General features: G+C 48.8%; 2 protein-coding genes across 17 annotated transcripts in view; one reads left to right on the top strand and one right to left on the bottom strand.

Moving 5' to 3' along the window:
• BAK1 (BCL2 antagonist/killer 1) overlaps positions 1-7,039 on the top strand; it is a 37,314-nt gene extending 30,275 nt beyond the window's left edge. For 2 of the 3 annotated variants that reach the window (XM_037885300.2, XM_037885301.2), the window contains exon 6: positions 135-7,039. In XM_037885300.2, the coding sequence (XP_037741228.1) occupies positions 135-239 (105 nt within the window). In that variant the 3' untranslated portion in view covers positions 240-7,039. The remainder of the gene's footprint in view (positions 1-134) is intronic. The other variant, XR_006286866.1, reaches the window with a different exon arrangement.
• The window catches only part of LOC114020317 (circumsporozoite protein), a 70,192-nt gene extending 48,220 nt beyond the window's left edge, over positions 1-21,972 (bottom strand). For 3 of the 14 annotated variants that reach the window (XM_037885276.1, XM_027825929.2, XM_037885283.1), the window contains exons 1-5: positions 21,831-21,972; positions 18,416-18,729; positions 15,803-15,903; positions 14,679-14,741; positions 12,083-12,177 (exon numbers count right to left, since the gene is read on the bottom strand). In XM_037885276.1, the coding sequence (XP_037741204.1) occupies positions 12,083-12,177; positions 14,679-14,708 (125 nt within the window). In that variant the 5' untranslated portion in view covers positions 14,709-14,741; positions 15,803-15,903; positions 18,416-18,729; positions 21,831-21,972. Of the gene's footprint in view, positions 1-6,623; positions 8,524-9,252; positions 9,648-11,317; positions 12,178-14,553; positions 14,742-15,802; positions 15,904-17,545; positions 17,653-18,415; positions 18,730-21,830 lie in introns of those variants that run through there. The other 11 variants (XM_037885284.1, XM_043533593.1, XM_037885278.1 and 8 more) reach the window with 10 other exon arrangements.
• Positions 21,973-22,163: the final 191 nt, after the last annotated feature.

Here is a 22,163-nt window from a genome sequence, read left to right as displayed (position 1 = left end):
ATGAATCCAGTGCTGCCAAGTTTGTGCAAAAAGCAACCCAGGTGATGTCTGAGTGCCAGGCATGCCAGCAACACAAGTGCAATTGGATCATCCTGTTGCTGTGTCTTTCACCTGCCACTTCTCTCTCCTGCTAGGTGGCAGCACTGGAGTTGGATAACGTTTACGTGTTGTACATGATGGGGGTGTTGGTCGTGGTCCTGCTGGGTCATTTGGTGGTACGACGCTTCTTCAGCCCATGACTGGAGTGGAGGCCGAGGCCGGTGATCTGGCCAAACTCTCTCTCAATAGTCCACTCCGTCATAAAGACATCTCCTGAGAGAGAGGGGCTCAGGGAACAAACAAGGGAGAGCAGTTTGGATATGACGACTCCTCTTCTGAGACAGCACCATCCACGGAGAGACTGCCATCTGTGGGGAGACTGCCAAGAACTACACAGAGAGGCATTAATGGGGGGCTTTGGGGTGTGGGGAGGGATTGATGATCTCATCCAGAGGTTGAATGCTTCAGTCAGGAACATCAGTGCAATGACGTTCCCAGCATGCAGCGATGGGTGAGGGTTACAGGCTTCTGCAGTGTACAGAGACCGTAGAAGCCCCATTAGAGGAACAAACATGTTGTTTAGGTAATGCACGTGTCTCCCGCATCCACTCAGTGGCATTCTCAAGAGCCCTCCCAAGGAAAGGCACGGAACATCCTCTAATGGATCTCAGCCCAGATCTCGCCGGCCTTCACATAACAGGATTACAGCCACAGCCGTTACAGTATCTGCTTGTAAGTCATTGGAGGGGGTCAGCCAGTGCTGGAGAGTCCAGGGAGGTTTTGCTCTTACCTTCTCTTGCTCCCAGCCTACCAAGCCCCAGATTCTTAGCTTTCCCAGTTGCTTTTAAAAAGCATCCCTGTCCACCTCTAAACAAATACACTGTTTGGGATGTGACAGTCATGACTAGAAATCCAGTTGCCCCCAGACAAAATGACAGACTGATCCTGTCAGGATCTGAATTTGGAGATGTGCTTTTTCCCCCCACCCAGGAACATCACAGACACCTAACAGAGCAGCATCCTAGGACTGTGCTACTTGTCCTGGTTGCCAGCCCTTCCTTGGGGAATGCAGAAGCCTGAACTTCAGGGTGGCAGCAGATGTATAAAGGAACGGCTTGTTTTCAAACACTAAAATACAGTCAGGTTAAAAATCCTGGGGTAAATCAGGAGTGAATGTCCTGGGTTGCGATGCACCATCCCAAGTCTGTGGTGTTTGGCTTACAGGCACAGCAGACGATGGTCTTCGTCCAAACATAAACTTTTTTATGGAGAATCCGTCTGGCGGGGCCCCTCTCACCTGACTCCTGTATCTCTGTGCATGATTGGAGATGTAAACCGCTCCCTGTCGGCTGTTATTCAGAGTGGTGGCAAAGCAGAGTCCATGCTCTGAAATCCCCTGAGCTTTTGTGCAGTGAGTGCAGGAGTTTCTAGATCTGGCTCTGAGCCTTGAGGCTTGGGTCCATCTGTGCTTCCCACTTCAGGTTACTGTGTAAAGCTTGCAAACTGTGACTGGATTTAGGCTGTGTCTACCTGGGCCCCAGACTGGGTTCAGACCCAGTTCCTGCTAACCCTGTTTCTAGCGCTGTTCGGCCAGCCAGTGGGGAGGGAGCAGGAGAGTGGGAGAGCCAGGTCTCAGCTCATACATGGCTTCAGTGCCCTGAAGCTGGCTCCTATCTAAAGGCTACTGTAGCTGGGGCCAAGGCTACTTAAGTTTATCCTGGAGACTGGATAGAAGAAGCAGCAGCAATAAGACTAGAAGTATCTCAAGCGTTCTCAGGGATTTTTCCGTTCTTGCCTGTGTCGTGAACCTTTGCTGGTTGCGGTGCACAGCTTGCTGGAGTAGGACGGGAGGAGGCAGCTGGGATGGCTGGTAAAGGGATGCTGTGATTACTCTTCTAGGCAGTTGCAGTGGCGGATCTCGTAGGGATTGCCAGAGTGCATCAGACCCTTGTCTAGTCTGGTAACCTGGCTCAGACGTGCTTCAGAGGAAAGTGAAAGATGCCCACCGTAGGAAAATGTGGGGTAATCTGCCCCCATGAAGGCCTCATCCTAATCCCTAATAGTTAAAGAGATTGGCTTTAACCCTGAAGCATGAGGTTTAATATCCCTTCTGAAATTTGTGTTAGCATTAACTGTGATAACTCTGGCTGTTCCTGTTATCCATCTAAATTCCCACGCCCTCTTTGAATCCTGGTAAATGCTAATCATCAGCAACATCTGCATTGGTTCCTCTATCTAATTATGCTTTATATGGAAACAGTATTTCCTTTTATCAGTTTAGAATGACACAGCTTTTATTTGTTCCAAGAAAGGAGAACATTAGCTCCCCTTCTCTAGACCATTCATTATTTTATATACTTGTCCTCTCTTATTCTTTTGCTTTCTAAGGTAAAATGGTAGCAAACGTCCCGTCATATGAGTGTTCTTCCAGGCCCTTGACCATTTTCTTCACCTGTCTCTGAACCTCCTCCTATAGAATCATAGAAGATCAGGGTTGGAAGAGACCTCAGGAGGTCATCTAGTCCAACCCCCTGCTCAAAGCAGGACCAGCACCAACTAAATCATCTCAGCCAGGGCTTTGTCAAGCCGGGCCTTAAAAACCTCTAAGGATGGAGATTCCACCACCTCCCTAGGTAACCCATTCCAGTGCTTCACCACCCTCCAGGTGAAATAGTATTTCCTAATATTCAACTTAGACCTCTCCAACTGCAACTTGAGACCATTGCTCCTTGTTCTGTCATCTGCCACCACTGAGAACAGCTGAGCTCCATCCTCTTTGGAACTCCCTTTCAGGTAGTTGAAGGCTGCTCTCAAATCCCCCCTCACTCTTTCTTCTGCAGACTAAACAACCCAGTTCCCTCAGCCTCTCATTGTAAGTCATGTGCTCCAGCCCCAATCATTTTTGTTGCCCTCCGCTGGACTCTTTCCTTGTTGAACCTCATCAGATTTCTTTTGGCCAAATCCTCCAATTTATCTAGGTCACTCTGGACCCCGTTCCCACCCTCTTGTTATGCTATATCCTTTTGAAAATGGGGTGCCACGTACTACACAGTATCTGCAAACCACAGATTTTTAAAGACAGAATATTTTCCATAGCGTGCTGCATCCGATTCCTTATACACCCTGCCATCTTGTTCGCCGTTTTTCACCAGCTGCACATTGAGTGAAGGTCTCACTGAGCCGTGACATCCAGGCCCTTCTCCTGAGTTGATACAGTTAATTTGGAACCCTGTAAGCTGTATGAGTAGCTCTTTCTCCCCCCTCCCCTCCCTTCCATGTGCATTACTTTGCATTGATCAACACTAAGCATCATTTCCCATCATGTTGCCAATTCATCGGGCTTGATTAGGTCCCTCTGGAATTCCTCAGTGTTCTCTCTGGTCTCGCCTAACCTAAATAACTGGGTATTATCTGCAAATGTTGTTACTGCAGTGCTCACCCTCTCTTCCAGAGGACACTGAACTCCAGCCCTAGCACAGCACCTTCAGGCACCCTGCTGTTAATCTTTTTGACCCAAGCCAATGATTCTTCATGACTAATTAGTTTCTTTAATAGCCCCTTGTGCAGGACCTTGTCAAAGGCCTTTGGAAAATCTAAATAAATTATGTCAACTGGTTCTGTTGATAAGTTCCAAGCAATCTAGTAGGTTAGTGAGACATGATTTTCCTTTGTAAGAACCATGCTGGTTAGACTTTATCATCTTGATCCGGAACAGTTTACCAAGAGCCATGCTGGATTCTCCATCGGTGACCATTTTAAATCATGATTAGATGTTTTTTTTCTAGACTATCTGCTCTAGAAATTATTTTGGAGAAATTATATGGCTAGGGCTATCTAGGAGGTCAGATGAGATGACCATAGTGGTCCCTTCTGCCCTTGCGATCTGTGAATCTGCCAGATGTGTGAGTTATCTGTTTTTTGTTTCAACCAATTTCCCAGGTACCAGATTTAAGGCTAATAGATTTTTTTTAAAATAAGATGCTTTATGGTAAGTGATCAAGTCCCAGTGGAGTCAGTCATACGGGACCCAAGAAGGGAACCTTTAAAACTTGAACCTTTGCTTTGTTTACCACTTTTATTCTGTGCCACCTCCAAAAATATTCAACTGGGCCCCGTCAAACTCAACCCACTGCAAGGACTGTCTCGGGGCATTTGCTTGTTACCCCCGTAACCTTACTAGACAATCATCCTTGTTGCTAGCACTAATTTCTAAGTGGACAGAAGGCAGGTTTGAACTGGGAGATGAGACAAATAGGGCAAGGAGCTGCTAAATGAATGATTGATCTGCAGTACTGTATTCAGTCTCTGGCTGGCACTGTTGCATAGCTAGCCAGCTACCAGAGGCATTGAGAGGAGCAGAGAAGGGATATCTTACATTTAAGTTCATTTGGAACCTACCTTGGAACAGGGAGAGAATCCAGTGGGGAAAACTGCTGTGTGATTTTAACAGTATCTTACGTTGGTCCAGTTGGCCCCATGTTTCATCTGCTAAACCCAGCACCCATTGGGAGCTGCTTTGAAATAAGAATGTCATTTTCATCTGTTTTTAATTGGGCTGCTGGTCAGGGAGGCACTGGATGCTTTGGGGGCAGGGCTGGGAATGGGCCAGGATAGCCTTTTCTCCTTCGCCCTGCAGGTTCGACACCAGCGCAGAAGAGAGAGGACCAAAAAACTGTAGAACAAGTGGGTGAGCTCAGTCCAGAGAGCTGTGGACAGGTGTCTACCTTAACCTCCACCACCACTGGCCCTCATTAGCTGTCTCAGCAAGGGAAGCTTGCAGCTGGGCTGTCTGCAGGGGTGTTATTTCAGAAAAATGGCGGGGGAGGAGGGGGAGAGGCAGGCAGTGGAGCAAAGTTGTGTCGGCACATAGACCATTATATGTGATTATATTATAGCCTGTGAAGTTGAGAGGATTGGGGGATGGGGTGGGGCATACAGACCTATGAAAAATCTGGGGGAGGGGAGGGAACTGCTCCCCTTACCCTATAGCAAATGACACCCATGGCTGCCTGTGCTGTGCACAGAGCATTTCAATCTCTGGGTTAAACAATGCCACCAGTTCTCCCCCCCCCCCCCTTTTTTTTTTTCTTTTCTTTCCTTGAAAGGAACCCTCCTTGCTCTAAGGAAATGAAAACCCTACGAAGGGGGAACTTGGTTACAGTCCTTGCAATAATCCCAACCCACAAACCTGTGGTGAAAGCAGCCAGCGTGTAAAGATGCCCGTGATGGGTGGTGATGAAGTTGACTGTCTGAGTGTACGCTGGAGGCTAACAGCCTGCCTCCGTAACTCCTCCTTGCTCCTGGTCAGAAAATGTGGGTGTTTGTTGCACTGAACAGCAGGGGTTTCCCTGCAGAGTCCTACTGTAATGCTCCTCGCCATGGGATACTAACTTGTGGCCAAACCACTACAAAAGCAACACCTAGTACGGCATGCTCGTCCCCACAGTGAGGACAGACAGAATTCTGGACCCGAGTGAGGGGCTCAGGAGGAGAGGAGGAGACAGGTGGGTGCTGGAAGAGGAATGTTGGGCAGTGATCTAGTTCTTACACAGGCGTGGGAGGGGAGGGATTAATACAGATTGCTGGGTGTTGATCAGGTGCTGAACTGGCAGCCAGCTATAGAGGGGAAAAGCCATTTGAGCAGGAGATCGACTGTGGTTGAGGAACAATCCTTCCTGCCCAGCTTCAGCTCTAGCCCCAACCATTGGTACCAGTGACCATGAGGTTTTACTGACTGTTGGAGGTTAGGCAGGGGTTGGTTCTCCCAGGGGGCTGTGCCTAGTAATCTGCCCTCCCCGCATGCCTCTAATGGACTCCTTAGTACGGCATGCCCACAGGGTTCCCATCTGTCACCCCTTCCTGCTGAATGTCCAGCCATCACAGTGCCCAGCGTAAGCTGTAAGCCTCAGTGGCAGCAGACAGGTGGCTGGCAGGAAGCCAGTTATAGCTCCCTGATTCTCTGCCTTGGTCCCAGAGCAGTTTAGAGCAGCTCCCCCATCCCTCCCAGACTGTGCCAGCTGGCTCTGGTCCCCATAGAGGCCATACATCAGCTGGGGATTGTCAGAGCTACCATGCTTACCTCACTTCCCTTTCCTGTCCCTGATGTGCCTTTTGCGCCAAGGGCTGGCTCTGTGGCTGCTGGGGACTCCCGAGGAAGGGTCTTAAGGGAGCGGAGTGGCGCTAGGCATCTGGCCCAAGAACTCTTGTTTGGAGTAGAAACAAAAATAGAAGAGCGGGGAGATATGAAACCTAAATCAGAGCATTCGCTGTGATGTGTGAAGAGGGTCAGGAGTTCAAGGGCATTAGCTCGAGCTACAGATCACGTCTGACTCACCCATTCCTTGCAGCCACATCCCCAATTCCAGACGGCCGAGAATGGGGGAAAACGCAGTGACAGGCGGATTTCAGGAAGAAGCTCGTAATGTCCTGCCAGTCTGGCTTGCAGAGCGTGGAAGGGCTCAACACACTGTCCTAGAGGGGGACTTGTCCCTTGACAATCAAGACTGGTGGCGGCCCTCTGTGAAACTTTGTGGGTGTGGGATGGGGGGAGGGGTTACATGTATACTTGAAAGCCATACTGTAGCTATTACTGACTCTGTTTTGCTTTATTAATGGTTTCTGGAAAGCCTGTTGTTCCACAGATCACTTCCTCTGAGCCCTCCAGTGATTCCTGACTGCCCCAATATGACTGGGTAGCAGGGGCCCTCCAGTGAGGGGATAAGGGGATACAGTACATGGGGAGCAGTAAGACACACATCATGCCGCCTCAAATGACGAGGAGCTTGCAGTATCTTCCCTCAGCATGGTGGTGGTTGTACCCCTGAAGAAGACATGGGTAATCCCCTTTTGATCCCCCCATGTATGTAAACCATCTTTAATAATAGCTCAGGGGCAAGAGGTGTCGAACACATTGGGTTGTTTTCCTGGAAAACCATTTCCTTGCAAATAGTCTTTAAAAAAAAATTTTTTTTTTTTCCAAAATAAAAGTTATGTGCACTTACAGGTCTCCCTCATACTGGTGCGTGCGTGCACGTCTCATACATCCATGTGTATAGTGAGGCTTTCTTGGAGGAGTTCTAGTCCACTTCCGCAGCTCTTGCCAACTCAGAGTGGGAGGAGGGATGCCCTTGCGGTTCGGGTGTTAGCCTGCAACTCGGGTTCAGGTCCCTACTCTCCCACAGATTCTAACTGTAGACGGGAGATAACAATTCTCTCTCCCTCCCCGGGGGTGCACTGGCCTAGCCAAGCCTATGAGGGCCTAAGGATGCCTGGTTGAGCAAGGCAGTTGCAGCTTGTGGACTGGACATGGGCAACCTGCAGCTAGGGTTCTAGAAGGCCGTGTTTACTAGAGCCAGACTCTGTCTATTCCCTACTCTTGCTGCATGGGCTAGGATGCCATCTCCTCCGCTCCACAGCAAGCCCGTTTGCTCACTGAGGGAGAGACCCTTGCACAAAGTACCAGCTTTCCAAAAAAACCCAAAAGCTGCATACTTGATGCTACTGAGCGGTAGCAGTTACAATGTCCCGAGCCACCCCCAATGGGGCAGTGCTGTCAAATTAAGGGACTGCCTTGAAAAAGCTGGGAGGAGCATTCCTGTTTCCATTAACAGGAGCAGAGCTAGCCCACAAGGGGGATGCATACCCAATGAGGAAGAGGGGTCCCAGCTCAGAGGATGCTTGGTCTCACGCTGTCCCCCAAACACAAGAGCTGCTGCAGTTCTTCACCTTTAAGCAGAACGACGTCCCTCCCCTTGACAGACAGATATTGCCCTCTATGTACCCTGCTCCCCCTTCTGCTGCCTGGAAGCACGAGTCTGGTGCCCTCCCTTGGACACTTCGCTTCACTGGCGAGCCTCAGAAACGTCCCCCTCAAGCTTGCCTACTAACCACATGGCCGGGAGAGAGCACAAGAGGCTTCCCAGACGTCAGGGAAGAACCAGGATGGCTGGGGAGGGACCACAGGCTGTAACGGGGCACAAGTGTCCGTGCATGGAGAAGCTGAGTCTAGCCAACAGGGAGGGAGTTGCAGGGCTCTCTGTGCTCCTGTTGCTCGCAATGGTGCAGGGGTGAGATTCTTCCAGCTCATTCCAGAGTCCCCCTTAGCATCTATGCAGCCTGCCTCCAGAATTCAAGTGGAGGGGAAAGCCAGTGCAGATTGGGGAGCACCAGCCACTGCCGCTCAGACGTTCTCCTTTCGTAAGCTCTCGACGGCAGGATCCTTGTCCTAGGGGACCAGGCTGTGGGCTGCCTGTGCTCTTGCCATTCATGTTCCAAGGTCTGTCTATGCCTGCCTGGCTATGGGCACTGGTGGCCAGCGTGCAACAGTGCCCGCTGCTTGTTCCATTCAGGAAACCTTCAATGACCAAGGCGCAGTCCGACCTGCCCATGGCCACCATGACGTTGTAGAGATCCCTCAGGTTCCCGTTCTGCTCCTCAAAGACCTCTAAGATGGCAGCCGCTGGGCTTTGCTGGCATGCAAAATACCTGCCGAAAGGAAGACCAGTCAGAACATCCAGGCTTTCCACACGACTGCATTTGGACCAAGCAGAACTGGGGAGACGGTGGGGAACTGCAAGGCTCAAATGGAGACAGTGGCTAGTGCAGGACTGGGACTCAAGCGACCTGAGTTCCACTCCCAGCTCTACCAATGACTCCCTCTATCCTTGGGCAGGTCACATCCCCGTAGTGACTCCGTTTCCCCATTTATAAAATGGGGATAAATAAATCTCTCCTGCCATTACAAAGCGCTCTGAGCTCTATACAAGTGCGAACTGTTCAAATCACAATTAAACGGGAGAGAGATTCATTTCTGAGCCAAAACTTTTCTCCCATGGCAACTTGACCAAGGATGTCATTCTTTCTATACAACGGTCCGAGTGGGGAGGCCAGTGGTTGCGTGTTTGCGTAGCCCAGCAGCAAATGGGAACATGGGGCCTGATCCAACACCCATTTGCAGTCAGTGGCAAACCTCCCATTGTCAAGGAGCATTGGAGCTGATACAGGGGAGATCAAATTCCTCTCCCACCACAAGGGAACCTCCAGTCAGAAGGGTAACCACTCAGGGCACTGGAGTGATGTCTAGCCTCTCTCCCCACAGCCTCCAGTCAGCTGGCTGACCTCAAGAGTATAACCAGTCTTCCACAAGGCTGACAGAAAAGCAGATGAAAGGTGGGGAAGCCAACAGGCAGGTCCACTGTGGGAATAATTATTAACCTCAGATCCTTGCAAAATCCTGTTTATCTGGTGCATCTCTTCACTTGTTTTCTGAGAATCAGGCCGAGGATCCATCAGTTCATAGTCCAGGTTTCTGGCTAGTGTTGTTTCACATGCTGACTTTCCAAGCAGAATCCTAGCTGCCCAAGTTAGCTGGGACTCTGAACTGGTCTGCGAATAATCACAGGAAACAGATGCAACGCCTGCTCAGGACAAAACGTGGCCTGAGATTTTCAAAGGGGATTTAAACACATTCATTAAATAAAACCGCATTTAAGTCCTCTAGGACTGCCTGGAAACTCTCCGCCACAGCTTTTGCTGGGAAAAGCAGATTTCATCATTAACTTTCCACTCAGCTTGAAGCAGTAGCTATTCCAGTCGGTGTCTTCACCACTCTGCCCATTGTCCGGAAAAAGTGTTTACTGAAATCCATAGAGCTTAAGGCCAGAAGGGAGCACCAGAACATCTCGTCTGACCTCCTGCACATCGCAGGCCACCAATATCACCCAGCACTCGCACACTAAACCCATCCACAGATGTGAGACCAAAATACTACAGCCCCCAGGAGACTGGGCTGTTCTGTGCCACAGGCAGAGAATAGGAGGGACTGAGATGCACCAGTGCTCAAGGCCCTGCAATGGCAAGGAAATGATGGAGAGAGACCCAACGAATCCTGGCAAGTGACCCACACGCTGCAGAAGAAGGTGAAATCCCCCCAAGCTGGCCTGGGGAGGGGGCGAATAGACCACATAGAGTGATCATTTAGTGGTCCTGGCACACACAGCCACATTTTCTAACAGTGGCCAATGATTCCATATTCTTCCCGTTTTGGATGCGCAATCTCGACTAGGTTCTCAGAGCTGCTGAGCACCCACCGTGGCATTACTCCTGATGCATGCCCACCGTGGCATTAATCCTGAATCAGCCCTTGAATTCCCCTCTCGCTCCAGGAGCATGGAGCTGCTGGTGCCCTCAGCAAGACTAGCCCACAGAGCCCTAGAGGTGCGGGGCCCAGATGCCAGAGTATGCTCAGGTAGGTGCCCCTCCCACCTTGGTCGCTTGCCCTGAATGGCCTTTCAGCTGGACTCTCTGCCACCAGAACCCCAGCAATGCAGCGTGAAGGAGCCAAAGTGCAATTCCATCATCTCACGGTAAGGGCAGCCTCTCAGGCTCTGCCTGCCTGTCCAGAACATCACACGGGCTCTCTTGTTCCCAGACTTGTTACAGAGGGCCTGATATTCGATGGTGCTGAGCATCCACAGCTACCCTTGGCTTCAACGGGAGCTGCAGGTGCTCAGTCCCAAGCGAACTCTGGATTCCAGTAATTACTGAAGCCTAGAATGAGACAGAAGGAGATGTCCTCCGGGCCTAGTCTCCCATCTGGCTGAGATCTGGTGCACTACCCCCTCTGGCTCCCAAGGACACCCCCTCTGCCTGGCCAAGGACAGCTGCATACGTATGTGCTGTGTCATCACCCCCTCGGCTCTACTGGCTGGGAGGATGGGGATCTTATCTCTGAGAGGACCACACCTTGCTGACTCAAGACAATCAACAAGGGAAATTGCTGGTGAAAACCAATGACAGAGGAACACGAAGGGGGATCATTCCAAGAGGCCAGTGTTATCGGCAGCAGGCCACATAGGGACATTTCTGACACATACAAGACCCAGAGCTTCCACTGGCTTCCTGGTGAAGAGCTAGCCTGGTTGGCAATAATATCTACCAGTAGCTGATAGCGTGAAATGATGGTGGAGAGAGAGGGGTTACATGGTGGAGCTGGGTGATGGGAGGTAGGATGGAACAGGCCACAGGGGCTGTAATTATGGTACTTAGCACTTATAAGGTACTTTAACTATTTACTATACACAGTCTTCCCCATTATTTTTCTTGAATATCAAATCCAGATCTCTGGGCTCCTGCTGTTTAGTTCTGCCCCCTTCCCTACCCCTCCTTTTATTATGAAACTACTACAGAACAGCATCCAAATACAGGGCCTTTGCCTTCCTGTTTAACACAAACGCAGTAGTACTGTACTGTACTTGCCCTCACTGAGACCTGGTCCTACCTAGTCTCCTCTCTCCCGCATCCCATCCTGCTCCTTTAACATGAGATGAGTCTTGCAAGTTATCTGATTTTCATCCCGCACATGCCCAGCCTGGATGCCAGCTTGCACCAGTTGTTCTCACTGATGCTATTTGGGTCCAGCAGCACCTGTAGCTGTAGCTCGCAGGGGATTTTGGAAGGGAGAAAACACACAGCTCTTTCAGCGTCACCCAGCCAGGTGGGATCACTGAAGCTGAAGGCCTGGTGCTAGCTCAGTGAACTGACTCTTCTGCACCCCAGCCCATCACTGGCACTGCTTTAGCTCTAGCTTTCTGGCTTGTCTGGGTCATAGAAGCCACCACGTCCCTTTGAGGTGGACCATTCACGGAACCCACTACTTGTGCCCATTGTGGGCCAGGCAATACTGAGGTGGACCATCGCCTCTGAGATGGAGGATACTGCTTCCCAGCCCCATCGATATGGATCTGTTTCTGCACCAGTGATTTCCACGCGGCTACGGAGTGCAAGTCTCCTGATCTGAGTTCATGGGTCCTTAGAACTTTGGCTGGTATGTGCCTTCAGATATGCCAGTCCCAGCCTATGTCACCCAGTGTGGGATACAGGCTAGGAGGGGAAACTCATGACTACCACGGTCCCTGCCTCCCCCAGTCGGAGTTCCTGTAAGGAATGGGGCAGAAGTGCTTTCGGTAGAAGGAGACTGCTCCCAGCCCAGCAGCCGCTAGAAGTAAGGTACAAATCACCTCTCTTCAGCAGACCCCATACTTGCCTGTTACAGTGAGGGGTGGAAGAGATTCTGGTCACCGGAGAGCCGCTCCCTGGGGCCTGGAATCTCAAGATTTCCACATACTTCGTCTCCAGGCCCTGAAGCAAGGGGGAAAATGAGAGAGACAGGGCAGAGTAAGAGTCATTTCGCTGAACTGTGCATGCGTGCCCTGGGGAACAGCCTTCCCAGGGCTGGCTCACATCCTGGCTCTGAGATTACTGATGCAATGGCAGAGAGCTTGTGTCTGCTTTGTGCACACCAGTGCCAATATGCTGCAGCCAGTGGCCTTACGCTGATGGGGCTATGATCAAAATCAGCCCCAGAGCGCTAACAGCTTCAGAGTGGCGACTGAGTCAGCGAAAGCAGCCTATGGGAGGACTTTGTACCCGGCTGGTAATATCGCGCTGCTGAATCAGGGCTGGGAATGAGGGTGCATGGAAGTTCAGACGTGAGGCTCCTGATGCAGGGCCAGGAGTGATTGTGAATGCAGCCTGCCCTTGTACCAGAAACAACTTCCTCCTCGCTCTCATCCTGCACTTACATACAGGGCCAGATCCTCAAGTGGTGTAAATCGGCATAGCTCCACTGCCTTCAAAAGAGAGACACTGATTTACACCAGCTGAGGATCTGGGCCTCTACAGCTAATGCTGTTCCCCTGTGCCAACTGGAGGACATTCCTCCCACACCTGCACTGAGCGCTGCTACCAACCCTTCACGAAGTTCTGCATGGCTAGTGGGATTGTTTCTCTACTCCAGGGGCAGGATTGTTCAGTCTTTTGTACATCCCCCACCCCCCACACACACTCACGTGTTTAGTGGGGAGAGCATACAATTAATACGGTCCCCAGATTTGAACCTGGCCTTAGTTTGCACTACGCCAGGGTATGGTGGGCACGACTGAAGCGTAAAACTCGCAGCTTTGGGCACTGAGGTTGGATGCAACTGTCTAGCCTGAATATAAAACAAAGGCCACCATCCTCTCGCCAGGTTAGCTGTGAATCAGAGCTGCTCAATACCTCCCCATCCCCTGGACACTGCAAGGGTATCTCTCTGTCTCTGAGTTTTCTATAGCACCCATCACTGTAGCACCAAAGCCTGTTCACTCCAGCTCCCACTGAAACATGTTACAGGGGCTTGGATTTAGGGATCCTACCTCTGGAACCCCTGTAATAAAAGTAGGCAATAAAGACTGGGTGCTGCTGAAGGAATAGAGTGTGAGGCAGTGCAGCCGGTGGGAAAGCCAATCCCCTCCGCCGGTGGAGCATGGCATGAATCCCTGGGAATCAGGGGGCTCCGGGCTCCATTTAACAATTGCTGGTGCAGAGAAGTGGGGCTCAGGCTCCTCCCAGTGCTAACAGCCTTCAGAAACCTCGCGGTTACAATATCCTCCAGCCCCTGCTCCCATCTTCTATAAATACCTTTATTGCAGAGCTGCCAGACTGGCACTTCAGAGCCATCACAGTGAAACCCAAGTGAGGTTACAATGTATTCCTGGTCATGCGATCTCATTCTGAACGACTGACTTAGCTGACATGTTTAATATACACATGCTACCCTGCCACCGCTCACTTTCTTTGTTCAGGGGAAGGTTAAATTTTACAAAAGATAAATGGCCCTAATAAAAAAGTCAACTGTCTCTGTAATCCATCCTGCCTCCTGCTTATAACACTAGCTTGGGCTTCTTCTCTTGAGCCGAATTAAGTTACCAACAGAAATAAAAGGCCACATCATTTTAAAGATTCTTTTTTGACTAATTTAAACAGACACTGGCCTGGGCCAGAATTCAAGATCCAAGAACCAGGAATGCTGGGCAAGTCTGAACCCAGATCTGGGCATTGTGACTAGTTTCTTAGCTCTATCATGGGCCGAACAAAACCTCTGGATCTGAGCTGCCCTGAGTTTTGAGGCTGTTTGGAACAGATCTGAACTATTGCTACTCAGACCCATCTCTCACTGGAAATGGCATCTTTGGGTCTCAGCAGGTCAGATGGGCCGTGTGAAAGAAAACACTGAAGCTTAACGCTCATTAGCACAGAGAAATAACCTCAGGCTGGTGCATGCTGGACAGTGAAAACCGTCTCCCCCTCAGCATGGGGCGGCTCAGTGCTTCAGGTATAACACAGATTGGCACATACAGATATTGCTGCCCAGGTGCTACAGTGATGGGCACATTATAAATGCCCAGAATAGATTAGGTAGGTAGATTAGCTAGATAGCGTATGTAGACAGAGTAAGTAGGTAAACAGTATTAATGAGGGAAGTAAAGAGATAATTAGGTATAAAGGTAGACAGGGAAGTACATTAAGTAGGTAGATAGGTTAAGTGGGTAGGAAGGCAGGGATTAGTTGGGGTTGTGTAAACAGGCATGTAGACAGAGTAGCTAGGTAGCTAGATTAAATTAGGTTAAACAGATTAGGTAGGTAGCTAGGTTCAGTAGACTGTTTGTGTAGACGGGTGCTGGACTGTGTACGTACCCAGGCAGGTAGACAGAAGAGATGGGTAAACAGGTGAAGTAGGTAGCTAGGTTCAGTAGCCAGATTAGGTCGGTAGCTGGGGTGAGCAGGAAGAGTAGCTATTTAGACCGAAGTCTAGAACTCACACTATCTGTGCCTTGTAACAATGACTTCATTGGTCAGTGCTGTCCATTCTTCATTCTGATTGGCTCAAATGGAAAGAAAATAAACAAGTCAAAACAGCAGTTCAGAAAAAACGATGATCTCAATAAAACCCCAACTAAACAGTTAACGTTCGTCATAATAAAGAAAAGAAACCTGAGCCTGTTTCTTTTTTCCCTTGCTTAGCAAATATTAAATACTTTGCCCTTCTGCAATGCCTTTCATCCTGCAGCCATTCATTCGTTAGCCCTGGCAACCCCCTGGGAAGTGGGTACTTATTGCACCCATTCTGAAGCGGTGAAACTGAGGCACAGAGAACAGATGTGATTTGCCCAAAGTCGCAAAGGGAGTCCATGAGAGAGATGGGAATAAAACCAGTCCTCTGACTCATAGTCCCTTGCTATACCCACTAGATAATGTTCCTAGACCCCTGGGGCAGGGACTGTCTTTTTGTTCTGTGTTTATACAGTAGAACCTCAGAGTTACGAACTGACCACTCAACCACACACCTCATTTGGAATCGGAAATACACAATCAGGCAGCAGCAAAGACAAAAAAAATAAAAAAGCAAATACAGTAAGTACTGTGTTGAATGTAAATTACTAAAAAAATAAAGGGGAAGTTTAAAAAAAGATTTGACAAGGTAAGGAAACTGTTTCTGTGCTTCTTTCATTTAAATTATGATGGTTAAAAGCAGCATTTTTCTTCTGCACTGTAAAGTTTCAAACCTGTGTTAAGTCAATGTTCAGTGGTAAACTTCTGAAAGAACAACCAGAACGTTTTGTTTAGAGTTATGAATAGTTCAGAGTTGCAAACAACCTCCATTCCCGAGGGGTTCGTAACTCTGGGTTCTATTGTGCAATGCCTGGCACAATGGTGTTCTGGTGTGTTACTAGGGTCTCTGAGCACTCCAGCAATATAAATAATAATAGAGCCCAGAAGTGAACCCAGGAGTCTGGTTTTCCAGTGCCCCCTGGTTTAACCACTAGGTGACACCCTTCAAAGAGACTTTTTAATTCCACGGGCTGCTCTGAATGAGAAATGGCCAAGAGCAGTTACACTGACAGAAACCACAGAGTCAGGCAAACTGCTGCAGACCGGAAGCTACCTGCTTCCTCCAGAAACAAAAGGAGCGAAACGGGCATTTTCCATGCCCAATGTGGAGGTGAGGAATGGACTGGCAGCTGCTGTCATCCATGTTCTTCCAGCCTGCAATGGGCAAAGTGGTTACAGTCAAGCTCTAAAATGACACTGGTTCAGCATGATGCCTAGCATGACTTCCACTAGTAAAGGCCCTGTTTGGTCCCTAGGTTCCTTGAATCAAAGCACTGAAACTTGGCAGTGAGGTGCGTGACTCTGAGCACGACTGATTGTGCATGGGGATCCACACAGCACTCACTATGCTCTCGAGGTCAGATCCTCAACTGATGTAAACCCATGCAACTCCATTGACTTCAGTAGGGCTACACTGATTTACACCAGCTGAGGACCTGGCTCTCAAAGTCCTTTCTTAGCCAGCACCAGGCTCCATGTAAATCACGGTCAGAATTTTCTCACAATTGTCCCTTCTCTGGTTGTTCCAAAGACCCAGTGAACTGCATGGAAAGATATTCCCTGGGCATGACATTTGGCAATGCACTCTTCTCAGCCCCCAGTCATTCATATCTAGGCACTATCACAGGTCAAAGTCTGTGGGCTTTTCTGGTTAGTTACCGGGAAGTGAAACAAGAGCTGGCACGAGCCAAGAATGCTGCACTGATTTTTATTGTCATCATAATTTTATTTAACATCAATAAAATAAATACAACTTCTCAAGTCACAGATGAGTTTTCTTTGCTTGACACTTGTAGTTTTGTCACCTGCCTGGAAAAACCTCAGCATTTTGGCTGAGATTCAGTGTAATGTCAGTGTAATATCTAGTACCTGCTCCCTCTCTCATGCACAGCAATGGATTCACCAATCTCACTTCTTTCCTGTCTCTGATACCTATGATCCCCTGGGAACTGGGAGCACTGAGATACATGGACTTTGATCTCTCAGCAGAAATAGGAATATTGCATTACTCAATGATTCACAATAAAGATCCCTAATGTACCCTATAGCAACAGTGCATTAGTGATAAAACTGGAAGAATAATTCTTAACAGATTATTTATTAGACCAATTTTGCTTTTCCTCCTCATGAATCATCTGTAAGCAGATAACGTTTTATCTAATGTTTTATCTAACGTTCTCTGAACAGTGTCCTTGACTAATTCTTGCTGTGTTGCTGATTTGCAGGTGGCTTCTTGGAAGCATTTAAAATTTAGAATATTTTGAATAGCTACATGGGTCACATGGTATCTTCTTCTTCTTTGATTGGATGCGCATAACTCTTTGTATCAGATAGTCAAGGTGCATACCTGTGTAATGTGACCCGATGCCCCTGGATTGGGATTGAACCTTGGAGGTCTGGGTCTAAAAGCATGAGCCTGTCCTGCCTGAGCGAAAAGATCCAACTCTGTTAGCACGAACCCAGTAATGGGCTCATAAACCTCTATGAAAGGAGACAGCACTACATTGTGGCAGGGTGTGTTACACTTGTATTTTACAAATTCACAATTCCCTCTCCGGGAATTGCCCAATAGTTGCTTGAAATTTGCTCTGTTCATGGACATCCCTGACAGTCAACTTGTTCGCTAGACTATTTGAGGGAAGTGAACACAAGACAGGCGTGAACCCGGGCAAAGCAAGTGTGTATAAGAACTGGGAGGAAGAGTGACAGAACACTGTTTGCAATATCTGCCCAATGCTATAGGGTGACCGAAGTTGTGCTAAATCAGGGCACTGGTGCATTCCGCGTGGATACTAACCCTGCACTAAAGGACTCGGATGCTGTTCTCACTCAGGATTTACACCATGAATCTCACTGGAGTTATTCCCGATTTGCACTGCAGAATCAGGGCCAAAGTGTGGACAGCTGAAATCAAAGGGGGACAGGATAACTCAGGGCTTTGGTAAAGGGCTATAAGAACCAAATGCGGCTCTTGGACATGCCAATGAAACGGCACTAACTCCAGTATTATGAACAGAACCACACGTCTTCCAGCTGGGAATCTCAAAGCATCTCACAGCCCAGCCTCCCACGGCATGAGTGAGGCAGGTTAGTGTTATGATCCCCATAGGGATCGCATCTCCTCCTGGCCATCCAGCCCACAAGGAGCAGCTGCTTTCTGCCCCAGCAGGTTCCGGGCCCTGCAGTGAGATTCCTTACAGACCAGCACATGAGGGAGACTTTCTTATTGCTCTGAAGTGTGTCTCAGGAAAGCACCAAGCACCACAATACTCATTATATAGAGTTACACTGAGGTACAAGGCCAGTTAAACAGCTGGATAAGCAGCCTCATTTCTAACGGGGCTGAGCCATTGAAGCCAATGGGGGCTCTGGGTACTCAGTACCTCTGAAAGTCAGGCCACTAATTCAACTCTCTGAATATGGATTTAAGTGCCTGATTTTAGACACCCTCCTGGAAAATGCTGCTGGAAATGACTTGCCCTAGCTCACACAACGAGTCAGTGAGAAAGCTAAGGCTAGAATCCAGGTGTCCTGAGGTTCCAATCTCCTGCTCTAATCTCTAGATAATACTGCTTCTTAACTGGTCCCACAGATCGGAAAGCTGGTTGGGATGCTAAGTATGGTGATGCAAAGCAGACATTTGAGAAGGCAGAAGAAAAGCACTGACCTGAAGTGAGAGAGGTGTATCCGGCATTCATCACTGGTGGTCTCTGCCCTCATCCCTTCCCTGACCCAGACGGGATCCCAGGTCTTGCTGCTGAGGAGGTCAGTGTTACTGGTGCAAGCCTGGGCCTGGGTTGCGTTCCCTGAACAGTGCTTGAACACCAGCAAGCAGGGCTTCTGGAACAATCTGGGTCCCATGGGGCCCACAGTAAACAAGAGGACTGATGAAGGCCTCTGAGCTGGAGAGCTGGGGAGAGTCCAACAGGTCCCAGACTAGCACCAGGGAGATCTTTTCTGGCCGTCCCAGGGCCACTGCCCCTGCAAATCACAAACAGCAATGCTGATGGGCTAAGTATTTAGCAGTGATTCTATCAGACTCTATCAGGCTCTGGCTTTCCACCCTGCCTTTGTTCCTCTCCAGTGATGCAACTCATAAGATTACTCACCGCAATACCTTAAAGTGCTGGTGCTTCCTTTAATTAATGTTGACTTGCTTAGTGCCCGTCCCAAATGCTGGAGGCTGGTACAAAGGCTTGTTTACATGTAGCGCACTCAAAGGTACAATGTAGGAGGCTGGGTTTGCAAATGCTGCCATAAAACACGAGGGGGAAATATTCTCTCTGAATGGACCAATTGGGTGGGTGTGCTGTGGGCCCAGCAAAAACACGCAGAACGGCTTTGCTTTTTCCTGTAAAGGCCTCTTGTTCAGGACATTGACAGCTGGGTACTTAGTGGGGCTTTAGGCCTCTAAAACAATTTAAGGATTGCATTAATAAACAAAGGAAACATTGAGTTTGGAATGGAAGCTTATTTAGCACACTTTTTAAAACAAGGACCCATTTAGTGATTGCACAAAACTGCGCATTAGAGCGATATTCATAAGCTATTATTTTATTATTTTTAACTAACCTCCCCCCAAATAAAAAATGTTGTCTACGCCCCCCTGTCTCTGGCTCATACCTGCTGTGAGTCGAATTCACTGACAAAGGCTGCTTTGTAAACAGTACCTTGTTCTGACTTGCCCAAGATCCTTTCTCTGGCAGAAAGGCGGAGGGTGTCAAAGAGAGAAAGAAAAACTAACAGCAGGGAAAGAAATGTAAAAATCCCAAATGCACAGGACCAGGTCCTCAGCTGGTATAAATCGGCATATCTTTGTAGAAGTCAATGGAGCTGTTTCTGTGCACACTAGCTGGGGATTTAAACTGGCTGATGAACAGGGCCCTAGCAAATTCACAGCCATGAAAAACGCATCACGGACCGTGAAATCTGGTCTCCCCCCATGAAACCTGGTCTTTTGTGTGCTTTTATCCTATACTATACATATATCATGGGGGAGACCGGTGTTTCTCAAATTGGGAGTCCTGTCCCAAAAGGGAGTTGCGGAGGGAGTGCCGCAAGGTTATTTTAGTGGGGGGGTCATTGTATTGCCACCCGTATTTCTCTGCTGCTGCCTTCAGAGCTGGGCAACCGGAGAGTGGCGGCTTTTGGTCAGGCGCCCAGCTCTGAAGGCAGCGCCCCACCGGCAGAAGCGCAGAAGTAAGGGTGGCAATACCCTACCAGGCCACCCATACTTCTGCGCTGGTGCCTTCAGAGCTGGGTGGCCGGAGAGCGGCAGCTGCTGACTGAGGGCCCAGCTCTGCAGGCAGCAGCGCAGAAGTAAAGGTGGCAATACCATCCCGTGCCGTACTTACTTCTTACATACGTACACATAGTGCCATTGTGCCAGCTATATTCCTACACAGGGAAATTCTCCATGGCCAGTTATAGAGGTTTTATAGCTTCGGTGCCAGTGAAGCCAGGGCTCTCATGAACTGGGCCATTAATTTTTTAGATGAAATATTTAATTTCACCAGCATCCTAATCTGTAAAGTGGGCTAGGAATTTGACAGACCCAGGCCTAGGTATGATCTGGGTTATACCGAAATCCATCAAGTAGCAGATTACTCTGAACAGTGATCTTTTTGCACCCTGTCCCTGGGAAGGAAACACTGGCAGCTAAAAATTGTTGACAGAGAACTTTCCAGCGTAGTCATGAAGGAAGCATGAGCCAGTGCTCTGCATTATTCCTACTCGAGTGGAACATCAGCAGCCAACCGGCTGATCGCACTAGAAACTGCTCTGTCATGCACAATAGCAGCATTGTTGAATGATGGGCTTCTCCATTTCCATCTTCATCGGGGTGGGATCCAAAAATGAGATGCAAGTGGCTATTGTTCAATTAATGTATGTGTTGCATGTCTTATTTTACAGTGATAATTTAATTACCCTATGGAAACACAACACTTCAATGGAGCTACGCTGATTTACAGCAGCTAAGGGAATGACTACACTGCAATAAAAGACCCATGGTGCGGCCACCGCTGGGCCAGGTCTGCTGACTCAGATTCATGGGGCTCGGGCTGCGGGGCTATAAAATTGCAACGTAGATATTCGGTCTCCAACTGGAGCCCGGGCTCTGAGTCCCTGTGAGTGGGGAGGGTTTCAAAACCCAGACTGTAGCCCAAGCCTGAACATCTACACCACTATTTTTAGCCCCGCAGCCTGCGTCATCTGACCTGGTCTTTGAGACTCAGTGCCGCACAGTGTAGACGTACGCTAAGAGTCTGGGTTTCTCCCCACCCTTCGCAAAACAGTAATTTTCTTCTGCTCCTTCTGTGTGCAATAAAATTAAAGGATCTGACTGGGTCTGCGTTATAATGGAAATATTACACTCCCCCAAGAGACATTAACCTTGCTTCAGACCATGAAATTCAGGTAATGACCCATAGCAGAAGTGAATTATTGTTTAATTCTCCATCCCTTGCAGGCAGCCTCCTAATGATTTCTAGGTCTCTCCCTCCCTCCCTCTGCCATTTAACTTGCATTTGTAATGTCTTTACTTTAGATTCAAGAGGCTTTTGCCAATTTTGGCTAAGAGGGAAGTGGAGGGGAGATCACAGAGAGCCTCTGGTTAATGAAAGTTCTGATATGCAGCACATGGATGATTAAAACTGCAGACACCCATTCACACACAGAGAGCATGTTCTCTCTCTCACTCACACACTGTTGTACATAGAGAAGACAGACTTGCACTGGGCCAGCTCCTGAGCTAGTGCAAATCAGCATAGCTCTATTGATATCCATAGAGTTACTCCAATTTACACCAGATGAGGATCGGGCCATCTGTCTCATTAATGCACTAGCACACAAATACACGATCCCACATACAGGACACATTCTCACCGACATACAAGTTCTTCACATAACACTCATATACACATACACACTCTTACATGCACAAACACTCATATATACACCATTCACGCGTGTTCAAATACTCAACACATGGTCTCTCATACACAACGCATTCACACCACATACACAAACAGAATAAACACATTCTCTCTCTCTTTCACACACACACACACTCAGTGACTCACAGAGGGATTCCCTCTTCGGATCAAGCGGAGATGTAGATTCTCACATACTGCCTGAGTGTGTGTGAATTTGACAGGTTGGATCCGCCCTCTGCAGACAGTTACACAAACACCACTGAAGGGATCCTCAATAATTCTTTCAGACTACAGGCTCCACACACACACGCGCCCCTTTCTGTGCTACTTCAACGTAACTCCGATGACAATTCCTTCATTGTGTAGAAGCAGGAACAGAGCCAGAGGCTGGCCTCAGAAATCCATCTGTTTGCTTGTTGTGTTTTCCTGGCGAAGGGGAAAAATCAACTGGGAGAAGGTGAGTGAAGGCTGCTGTGAGTG

The sequence above is a fragment of the Chelonia mydas genome, chromosome 21, assembly GCF_015237465.2.
Source record: "Chelonia mydas isolate rCheMyd1 chromosome 21, rCheMyd1.pri.v2, whole genome shotgun sequence".
In the NCBI taxonomy this organism is placed as follows: Eukaryota; Metazoa; Chordata; order Testudines; family Cheloniidae; genus Chelonia; species Chelonia mydas.
The sequence above is the reverse complement of the archived record's forward strand: the minus strand, read 5'-3'. Positions and strand labels throughout refer to the sequence as shown.